This window comes from Crinia signifera, chromosome 4, assembly GCF_055691185.1.
Source record: "Crinia signifera chromosome 4, ASM5569118v1, whole genome shotgun sequence".
In the NCBI taxonomy this organism is placed as follows: domain Eukaryota; kingdom Metazoa; phylum Chordata; class Amphibia; order Anura; family Myobatrachidae; genus Crinia; species Crinia signifera.
Window position 1 is genome coordinate 107,771,436 of NC_139220.1, and position 11,613 is coordinate 107,783,048.

Here is an 11,613-nt window from a genome sequence, read left to right on the forward strand (position 1 = left end):
ACTGTGAGGGTCATTTTACATTTTTACCTACTACTTGCCCTAAAGCAGTGGTTTGCGAAAGGTACATATTTCTTATTAAAGCCTAAGAGTTAAATTCATACAGCACAGGCTCATCCTCTAACATACCTTGCACCCTGTCCAGGTCACTACTGAGGCTTACAGGACAGAGAGAAAGAGGAGAAACCCACACACTGAATGGATAGCAGGTGAACCTGGATCACCAAAACTCAAAATATCCAACTAAGCCAGGAGTGTAAAGTAGGTCTTCCGGAGTCCCCCATGGATCAGGCAAAAATCAATATCCCATTTTCTCTTTAATCCATGGGGACACTGGAGACATATCGGGAACATCCCAAAGCTGAACTAATACCCCTTTTACACCAAAAACCCTGGTCGGACCCTGGTCTTTGAACACTAGAGTTTCCAGGGTCTGACCCTGCTTTATACCCCATTTACACAGCACTTCAACCTGGGTCTGCACCATTTACACTGAACCTGGGTCAGCCCTGCCTTTCCTTGTGGATGTCGTTAAAAATGCTTGCTTGTTGCCAAGGGGGGTGAAATTGCTTGTTGTGTGTCTGTGATTATTGCATACCAAGTCCTAGGAGGGATTCAGTACTGAATCCCGGCGGTCGGGATCCCGGCGTTCAGAATCCCGACGCCGGAATCCCGACAGCCGAAATGCCGACAAGGGGGGGACGTGGATCGCGCCCCCCCCTTGCGGGCTCGCCACACAGCGGGCCCGGTGCCTCGCTACGCTCGGCACACTAATTTATTCTCCCTCCAGGGGTGTCGTGGACACCCACGGAAGGAGAATGTGTTGGGATTTCGGCGGTCGGGATTCCGAGGGGGTAGAGGGGGGAAGCTGTCTCCGGGTGCTGGGAGGAGGGGGGTGTCTGCGGCTGCTGAGGGGAGGTGGGGGTACCTGTCAGCCTGAGGTCGGAGCCGGAGGGGATGATGTGCGCCGCCGCTGCATCTCCCCCCGCAGCCACGAAGTTCCTGCGGCGAATGGACAGTCAGTGGTGGGGGTCTCTCTGGCGCATGGGAACTAGTACTAGTTCCCATGCGCCAGAGTGACCCCCGATGCTGACTGTCCATTCGTCGCAGGCAGTGGGGGGAGGTACAGCAGCGGCAGCGGGGGGAGGTACAGCAGCGGCGGCGCACATTATCATCTCGGGCTCTGACCTCAGGCTGACAGGTACCCCCCCCCCTCACCAGCCGCAGGGACCCCCCTCCTCCCGCAGCACCTGGGGACAGCTTCCCCAGCGCTGCACGCTGTGGACCCGCTGCGGGTGCCTGGAACCGCAGCGGGACCATTTTCACCGGCGTTTACACGGGTCCTATCTGGGTTCTACCCAGGTCAGGACCTGGGTAGAGGACCCGTGTAAATGGACACGGATATACCCTATTTACACCGCCGATGATCCGGGTCTGACCCGCCGCTGACCCGGATTTTTCGGTGGTGTAAAAGGGGTATAAGTGAGAAAACACTCCTGTGCTGTGGCCCAAAACTAGCATTTCTAGAGGTGGTGTCAATACAGCAGAACCTGATAAAAGTATGATTAGAGGAGCATGTGGCAGCCTACAAACACCTAAGCACCGCACCATGCCGCCCGTGAGGCACCCACTGACCGGGTTCTGGAACAGACTAGTTTGATGAAGCGCATGTGACAGATGGCTTCCAGAATACAGCAGGCTTTTGAAAGCAGGCAAACCCCATGCAACTATGGTACAGAACACAAACAGAGTCTGCACAGTGAAAATCTTTGGAATGTTCAACATAAACACAAAGAACGAGTGCTACAACCAAGGACCAGAGAATCTCCCTGATCCTCAACAGGAAGCATGGAGACCACACTTTCATGGTAAATACCAGGAAACCACATTTGGAAGAAAAGTTAAGAGTGCCCTTTCATGATGAAAAATGGGAAAAGGTGACATGTGAGACAAGGCACTTGATTCTGAAACCAACTAAGCCAAAGAGTTAGCCAGGAACAAAACACATAAGTCAACCAATTCCAAAAACTCAAAGAGAGGATGTTGAAGAGTCCGAAGGAGAAATAGGTAGTAATTGCTAATCGGTGGGGCGTAGACAGGCTGGAGGAAGCCTGCACAGCAGAAAGCACTGCAATTTTTTTTTAAATAAACTGAGAGGGTAGCAACCTGAAACAAGGAAAGACAGTTGGAGACTCATATTGAACCCCATCTTCAGTATAAAGAGAATCTTGGCAAGACGCAACACTACAGGATCCAGTTTCCAAAGATTACACAAGTAGAAGTAGGCATTCTACATTCAGTCATATGCTTTAGCAAAAGTAAGTTTCCCCCCACAAAGCATAGTATGAAATACAGTATATGAGAAACCCCTGGCATTCTGGAGGATTTCTCAACAGACATCTCATCAAAGCTGGGGGAGGAAGATTCTGGTGTAGGAACAGACCTTCCAAGAAAAGGTCCGCCCACAGTGCCCAGGGGAAGCCACAGACATCATATTAGGGTAAGCAAACCTTCCCTCTGCAGTGTTAACCCATAGTGAACAGGATGGGTGCCCCATCATTTAGCTGTAGCTTGCGGAGGATTTGAGGCAGTAGTGACAATAAAGGGTCAGCTTGTGATTCAGACAAAACACTATTATATCAATGGGCAGGAAGCCACAGTAGTCCACTAGTTGTTGAAAAACCTCTGGATGAAAGGACCATTCTCCTAGGTAGACATCCTGATGGCTGAAGTAGTCAATACATAGGATGTAGACTGCTGAAGAACTGTTCTGTCCACCAATATGTCCTGCACATTTCACGCATGGCCGAAGTATATTTGGGGCTGCTTTGATGTTTTATGTAGTAGACCACTGTGACATTGTCCAAGTGGACCTATACAGAATGGCATTAGAGAAGTCTTGCTAACACAAGACCTTGTATACTTCCCTGAACGCTAAGATGGTCATGGGAAGCCGGGACTTATGTACAACCTATCTGTGTTGGAAGGTTGAGGCAAGAGTGATTGCTCCCTAGCCCAGGAGACCGGTTTCTGCTGTAAGTACCTCTCTCCGATCGCTCCTTCTCCGTCTCCACTCCGAGCTCCTCCTCTCCTACTAACCCCCAGCCAGTCGGCGTTCCCCAAGGGTCAGTCCTTGGCCCTCTCCTCTTCTCCCTCTACACCACCTCTCTGGGCACCCTCATCAGCTCCTATGGTTTTCATTACCACCTTTATGCTGATGATACCCTAATCTATCTCTCCTCCCCCGACTTATCCCCATCACTTCTGTCCAAGGTCTCCGAATGCCTCACGGCCATCTCAGCCTGGATGACCCAACGCTTCCTGAAACTAAACATGGCTAAAACTGAACTTCTAATCTTCCATCCCCCGAACATCCCCTCTTCTCCCACTATCTCCATCAGCATTGGTGAAACCGAGATCACGTCCACCGACCAAACGCGCTGCCTCGGTGTCATCATTGACTCCTCCCTCTCTTTCACCCCCCACATTCGTGCTCTCTCACAGTCTTGCCGCTTTCACCTACGCAACATCTCACGCATCAGACCATTCCTCTCCACTGACGCGACCAAAATTCTCATTCACTCTCTTGTCATCTCCCGCCTTGACTACTGCAACATCCTTCTCTCTGGGCTACCTCTCACCCGCCTCGCACCTCTCCAATCCATTCTTAACGCTGCTGCTAGGCTCATCTTCCTCTCCCGCCGCTCTACCTCCGCCTCCCCCCTCTGTTTATCTCTTCACTGGCTCCCCATTCCTTTCCGAGTTCTCTTTAAACTCCTCACCACCACCTACAAGGCTCTCTCCTCCTCCACAGCTCCCTACCTCTCTTCACTGATCTCTATCCACACTCCCTCCCGTCCCCTTCGCTCCATCGCTGACCGCCGACTGACCTCTCACCTAATCACCTCCTCCCACTCCCGTGTCCAAGATTTCTCTCGCGCTGCCCCCCTGCACTGGAACAACCTCCCGCCACCCATCAGGCTATCTGATTCCCTTACCTCCTTCAAGCGCTCCCTCAAAACCCACTTTTTTCGACTAGCCTATCCCTCCTCCTAACCTCTTTTGATCCTCCTATCCTGCCTCCGTTCCCCTCCGTTCCTACTTATCCTATTGTATTTCGTTTGTCCACCCACCTATTTTTAGTATGTTAACTCTTATGAGCAGGGCTCTCCTTCCTCACGTACTCACCCTACCTCATTACCTCACCTGTGCTCCTGTCCTGTTCTTCCCTTCCTCTACTTCATCTTCGGTCTCCTTGACTATTTTGACACCTACTTCTGAACTGATGCTGATTTTAGTTCTACCAGCTATACCCCTATTTATACTGTATCTTTCTACACACCCTGTACGTTACCTTGTAATTTTTATTTTTTTATTTTTTTTGCTATGTACGGCGCTGCGGACACTTTGTGGCGCCTTATAAATAAACGTACTACTACTACTACTACTAAGTAGAGTTTATTTCTTAAATCAAAAATAAATGAACTAAACCGAAGTGAAAGATAGGGTAGGTAGTGAAATGCCTAAGGAGACAGGAAACCGCTGCCTATGGGATTGGATGTCCTACAGAGCCCCCAAGCATAGCATGTGCTGAGAAGGCATAAGACTATAAATAAACAAACTAATACTACTCTACCACTACTGCATTTGTGCCAATTGAGAAGGTATCCATGGGACTAAAGTATCTGGCCAGTTGCAAGTACTCCTGCAAGGTGTCTACAGAATAAGCCACAATCAGAAGACCATCCAGATACTATAATTGACAGCCATAGACTGGTAGTGGCATGAGGAGACAGCAAAGCACAGAAAGCGCTGATAGTCCTCCCAAACAGTAGTAGGCAAATAAGCATCCCTGACATCCAAACATACCAAATACTCCCCTGGGTTCTAGAGTTCAAAATGGACCTGTGACATTTTGAACCTTGGAACCCTAAGATGTTCAATGACTTGACGTTCAGAATAGGCAAAGAAAAGTCCACCCCTCTTTCAAGTAAATAAGGTCCGAGGCCAGAAAGGACTTGAGTTCTGCAGGATCAAGTGGAGACTTATCATGAAGAACAGGCTGTAAACCCAGGATGTAGCCCAGTTTTACAATGCCTTGCACCCTAGAATCTGACATCTGTCATTACTCCTCCCAAAACCAACTCTGAAGATGACTTCTTACCCCAGGGTTCCTAGCAGGGATGTGCATTGAGCTAAAGGGTTCAGGAGGCACTGGCTACTACCAGAGCCATATTCACAAACAATATATGAGCCAAGTGTTCATGTGGGCATCATAAGCAGATGCAGCAATATCTACAGCTAGAAATTCACTGAGTTTTGATAAGAGATATGCAGCAAAGGTAGGCAGGGGAGGCACTGCCTGACATGCCAAAAACTTTTTACTCCAGAATTTTTAATGTAAAAAATAAGAATAATACATAGAAGCTATTTCTAACATACTCTTTGCATTTTTCACAGCTCTGGTGTATACATTCATGACAGGAAAGGCTCTGCCTCACTTGCCTAAACTCACAGCACATCATTGGTTCGTAGTGTTCATTGTAGCACCAAAATCCAGTTATTATTAACAGTTTCTTATATAGCGCACAAATTTTTCACAGCTCTTTACAGAGAACATTTGAACATTCACATCAGTCCCTGTCCCAGTGAGATTACCTACCATGTACACATATTCATTCTAGGGTTAATTTTGTTGGGAGCCAATTCCCCTACCAGTATATTTTTGGATTGTGGGGGGAAACCAGAGTACCCAGAGAAAACCCACGCAAGTACGGGGAGAATATAAAATCTCCGCACAGTTAGAGCCATGGTGGGAACCCAACTCATGACCTCAGCACTGTGACGCAGTAATGTTTACACCATCCGTACTGCAATCCATGCAGTTCCTCTTTCCTGCCTGGGGTGTCATTCGCTGCCGTGGTGCTTCTGGGATTTTAAAAAGGTGCAGGCTGCTGGCTGGATTGACACTGTTAGGTCAACATACTTCAAGGTTTTATTTTCCCACCATGTGGATGGTCAGGCATGAAATACCGCCTGTCTGCACATGTCGGGTCAAAAAACAGTGAAAAACCCCATGTCGACCTAACCGAACGCACGTGTCGACCTTCCAGTATGTCAACCCATGTGCCCATCCAATATTGGATACAATACCGCATCTCATCGCACCTCGGTTTAGCGATAAGATGAGATCTAGTACAAAAAGTATGTGCTGCACATACATTTTGTACTAGATCTCATCTCATCCCATCTTATGGCAAAACCGAGATGCGATATTGTATCCAATATTGGATACAATAATTATAACGTGTATGGGCACCTTAGGGGTGTTGACCTATTGATTGTATCCCCTATAGCAGGGCTGGGCAATTGCGGCCCTCCAGATGTTGATGAACTACACATCCCAGGATGCTTTGAATTAGTTTTGCTATGTGGCCATGCTGAAACTGATGCAAGGCATGCTGGGATGTGTACTTCATCAACATCTGGAGGGCCGCAATTGCCCAGCCCTGCCCTATAGTGTGACCATGTCCTTTCTTTGTGATATCTCACAACCTTTTTTGTGGCCTGCGCTATTAATTATAACATATGGTAGTGAGCGCACATATTTGTAGTAAGCATGGGGGCACACAAAATGATCTGCCTGATGTGTTGTTAAGGTCGTAACCAGACGGGTATTCAAATGTGCCAGCCCAGTTCAGAGCTCATTCCCAGGTGTTCCCGCTAGCAAGTGTACCGCATAAAGCTAAATGTGTTGATATAACTGGCTGTGCTGCACAACCAATGAGTCAGACCGATAAGTCTGTATACCCAGCTTCACACATCGCAGTGATAGGACCCTATTGAAGCCACAGACCCTGCAGATGAACAATGGAAGTCTTGGCGAGCCTTTATATGTTTATTGCCACAGTAAACTAAAATAATACAGACCAACTCTTGATAATAAACATGCCCCCAAATCAGGATAAAATAATCACTGCTCAATGCTTCCAACTTTCTGGCTAACCTCTGCCCACAATTTACATTAGCTTTGGTTATTTTCTGGGCTGCTAATCGGGACTGTACTGCCAAAATACTGTCATTAGTGGTGCTAGGGGTTATATTTACTAAAGCCCCATACATACTAGGCGACCCTGTCGGTGGATGATATAGTGAACAATAACATCCACGGGTGGCAGATATTGAGTGTACACACAGAACGATATCGGTAATCGATATCATTCAAGTGAAAATCGCCAGGAATGGCTGAACATGCTATATAGCGTTTGGCTATATAGCCAAATTAATCTGCATGTTCTGCAAACGGGAGGTGTTGTTAATGATGCACAGGAGCGGGCATCATTAATGATACAGAGTGTACCAATTAACTATGGGCCTTATTCTGGTCTGTGCGGCCGGAGCCGAATATGCGTCCAGGACCGTGCGTCCTAAACCCCGCCTTCCGTACGGATCGCTCACTCCGTCCGAATGCGGTAAGCTGCTGACCGCACGGAGCACGAGTGGATTTCTCATGTATACACCTCCTCCATCTCTGGGAACCTCCCCCATCATTCGATGGTCGCATACCATCAAATGCAGGACCGAGTGGTCAGGCAGCTCCCGCGAGCTCAGACCACTCGGGCATTTCTCTGTGCAAAAGCAGGGATCTGGGCGGGCAGCTGACATCCGGCAATGTGGCCAGTTTGGACGTATGTCCCTTTCGCACATGCGCAGATATGCCTCTGCACATGCGCTAACACAAAACATCGGCGGAACGAACGCACGCGGACATATCCACACCAACCAGAATAAGGGCCTATATTTTAAAAGATTGCTCAGAATCCCTTTCTGAGCGATATCTTTTACAGCATCCTCTAGTCATGTGTATGGGGCTTAATGCTTCTAAAACAGACAAATGGTAGTGATCAGATTTTAGCAATCCTTTTTTATTGCAATGAAGAAAATGATAGAACTTGATAGGTTGCTGTAGGTAACACCACTTCTCTGTTTTAGAAGTTTTAGTAATTATTTGTGCTTGACTCCTCATGGTTGCAATACACTGGTAGGGCAGCGCTCGTTGGGGGTGATGTACTAAACCTTGAAAAGTGATAACACACCAAACAAACATCTCCTATCTGCCCAGTCACAGGGTGGGCTTAAAAATTGAAAGGTGAGAGCGGATTGGCTGGTGCGTTATCTCTCTCCATTTTACCTCTTTTCAAGCTTAGTACATCTGGCCCTATATCTTGCAGCAGGAGGTCAACGTGGATTGTCCTCTCACCAGTTCTGGTCGCCGCTGCGCATGACCGAGGAGGCGAGGCACAGCTTCTCCCGGACAGACCACGGCTCTGTGGGGCCGACATTCAGCAGCTTGTGCTCTAGGTTGGGAGGGAACAGAGAAAAAGAAAGCGTCAGTACACACACGTCTCATGTACACCAGATAATGTGGTCTGACACTGTGCTGCCGGCTGTGTGTTGGGTAGTATATGTTGGCTGGATAAACGTATATAATATCTCTCTCTCTTTACACAATACTCACTCCCCGTCCCGGCCGCCATTTTCTCAGCTACTGTAAACTATACTACACATCCGGAGCGCGACGTCGCGAAGATGATGACGTAACCTGCACAGGGATTATGAGGCCGGGTAGAAACAGCAACAGCAATGCATGCTGGCCGTGGCCGGTTTAGGTTGTTGTGAATGTGTTATAGTATAATCAAGGTGGCTTGCCTTTGATCGATGTGGAAAATTGGGAACACTCACTGGCAGCACTGCACAAAACGTGCTGTTATTTGTTCTTCATGCCCTTAAAAACAATATCATTTATAGTAATGCTGATTTAAAAAAAGATGTGCATGTTCATTTGGAAAGTTACACACACACCCATATTTTATCATACCCTCCAACTGTACCGATTTAGCCGGTACAGTACCGTTTTTTTACGGTCTGTACCGGCTAAATCAAAGTGTACCGAATGTACCGGTTTTTGCCAATCACCGGGGCACGGGCTTGTAGCGCTTTACTTGCCTCATATGCTGCGGCGTGAAAGGAGGAGGCCGAGCCGAGGAAGTATGGACAGCGAAGCTGGATGCAGGCGGCTGCAGTGTGCACCGACCGTGATTAGCCACAGCCAGCTGCCCAGCTGTCCGCCGCCGCCCCTCGTGACCCAGCCCGGCCATTCACAGGACGCACATGGCTGAGTCCGACGGGGGATCACTGGCGTCAGCAGCAGCAAGGGATGAGGAGGAGACGGGGCAGTGAGAGGACCGTGCGGCAGCTGGGGCGTTGAGAGGACTGTGCGGGGGCTGGGGGAGAATGGCCTAGGTGTGTGCCATGTGCCATTATGCTGCAGTGTTATGCCCAGCACACGGGGGCAGCGGGGAGGTGCTAAACAGTGGTGCTGATATTTTTATATTGCATGATTTATTTATTTTTTAAATACATATATCTGAAAAAATGGGCGATATACATTCGTAAAGGGGGTATGGCCACGCCCCCTTTAGTCATGACCACGCCCCTTTAGTCATGGCCACGCCCCCTTTCCGTATAGGTGTACCGATTTCTGCCCTGCAAATGTTGGAGGGTATGTTTTATTATATTTCTATTCTGAGTACCCATATTGAGATTCATATGCGTACATTTACTGAGATTGAAGTTCTGTTTGGCCATAGCGACCAATATTGCCTAACATCATTGCGCCAGATTCAGTATGCACTGGGAGCAAATGCATTTATATTGTGTCTGTGCAGGGTAAACACCATCTGCTTCTGCATGTAGCCCACATATATCAAACATCTTTCTTTTTACACTGCAGTTTAGATTTCAATTTGAGCACACCCCACCCAAATCGAAGGGGTTTATTTATATATAATACCCCTTTCACATCACATCTAATTACTGGGTTCATGCCGGTTTGGTGCAATGTGAAAGGGGTTACTGGTTGCAGCTAACCGGTAGCAACACGGCAAGTAGAAAATACATCAATCTAATCCAATCCAATGTATATCTCCATACCTCCCAACTTCTAGGGTCTTTGAAGAGGGACACAGGCACGCTCCTTCGACGCGTTCCCTAAATTGGGTGACGTGGCTTGCTGAAAAGGGGGCATGGCCTATATGCGTATCTTCCCGTGAGGCCGCGACCCCCATTTTGACCCTGTGGGAGCATGGCCCAGAGGCGCACAGTATCTATTTAGCGCTGCTCAGCAGCTGACAAGGGGGACTCCCAAGAGCCCCCCTTCCCATGCTGCAAGAAACTGCCGGCCCTGGGCCGGACGCGGGAATGTCCCTTAAAACCCCATAATACAACCCAATGTATTATGCAGGATTCCAGTGTTTGCAGCGTAACATTACCCTGGCACACCAATAATGACACTGTTATATTAGGCAGGCACCCAGTGCTTTTGGTGTGTGCTGTATGAATGAAGAAACAGGGAGAGGTACGCCCACTTGTATAATACCAAGAGGAAAACCTCAGGGTTAGGATATTAGGGTTAGTTTAGGGTATAGGGTTAGGGCAAGTGTTCCCAAACTGTGTGCCGTGGCGCACTTGGATCATAGGATCGACAGCGCTAAGGTCGACATGCATTGGGTTGACCACTGAAGGTCAACATGAGCCAAGTTTGATACACGAGAAAGTCAACATGGGCTTAGGTCGACATGTAATTAGGTTGACACAAGCATTAGGTCGACATGGGCTAGGTCAACAGTCATAAGATTTTTTGTGTATTATCTGGGCGCCCGTTTTTTCATTGCACGTTAAAAAATCGCATCGCATCGCATACAATCATATCGCATGCGATGCGACGCGATTGGACCCAGTTTTTAATCGTACAGGCACCCAGATGGGTGATTACTATGTGAAATCCCCCCCTCCCCCCCAGTGTTAACGCCATCCCAGTATCAACGCCAACCTGAAGCGTGGCGAGGGGCGGCGGTACGCGTCCTCCAACCTTTTCATACCCCCACTACCCACGTCGGCATGGAGTTGATTTTATATAGTGTGGCGAGCGCAGCGAGCCACCGAGCCCGAAGCATGGCGAGCGGACGCAGAATACATGTGAAGTAATACGCGGCCGCTCCCCACACTATATAAAATCAACATGGATAGTGGGGGTATGAAAAGGTTGGAAGATGCGTACCACTAGCGCAGCTCCCACGGACTGGACCCTGCTCTCTGGTCCCCGCTCCCCCGGACCTGCTCCCTGCCGGCTGCACATAAGATTAATCTTATGTGCAGACCGTCCGACATCACAATCTGATCCGATGCGCACGGGACCGCGCAACGGATCAGATCGGATGTCACACCCTTACGCAATTTGGGCAATTTCACCCAATTTCTCTGCCCAATACTCCAGAATCGGGTGAAATCGGGCCCAAATTACGTAGTGTATGGGGGCCTTAAGATGTACCCTTGACCAGTTGTGTATTGCAGTGATATCTTGAATGAAAATAAAAGCCATTACTTAAAAATCTTATCAAAAAGCATACAGGTTCCTATTTGACAAAACTTGTCCGCTGCATCAAGTGCTTAGAATAGATGTTTCCATATCATGCATGTCCAATTAATATTTATTCACAACTTACTTATTTTTCTTTTAGTAGTATATAGAATATATTCACAACACTTACTTCCTTT

At 48.2% G+C, this 11,613-nt stretch overlaps 1 protein-coding gene across 5 annotated transcripts in view; it reads right to left on the reverse strand.

Annotated features, from left to right (window-relative positions):
* The window catches only part of BRD8 (bromodomain containing 8), a 66,046-nt gene extending 57,423 nt beyond the window's left edge, over positions 1-8,623 (reverse strand). For all 5 annotated transcript variants that reach the window (XM_083182162.1, XM_083182161.1, XM_083182160.1 and 2 more), the window contains exons 1-2: positions 8,516-8,623; positions 8,258-8,354 (exon numbers count right to left, since the gene is read on the reverse strand). In XM_083182162.1, the coding sequence (XP_083038288.1) occupies positions 8,258-8,354; positions 8,516-8,534 (116 nt within the window). In that variant the 5' untranslated portion in view covers positions 8,535-8,623. The remainder of the gene's footprint in view (positions 1-8,257; positions 8,355-8,515) is intronic.
* Positions 8,624-11,613: the final 2,990 nt, after the last annotated feature.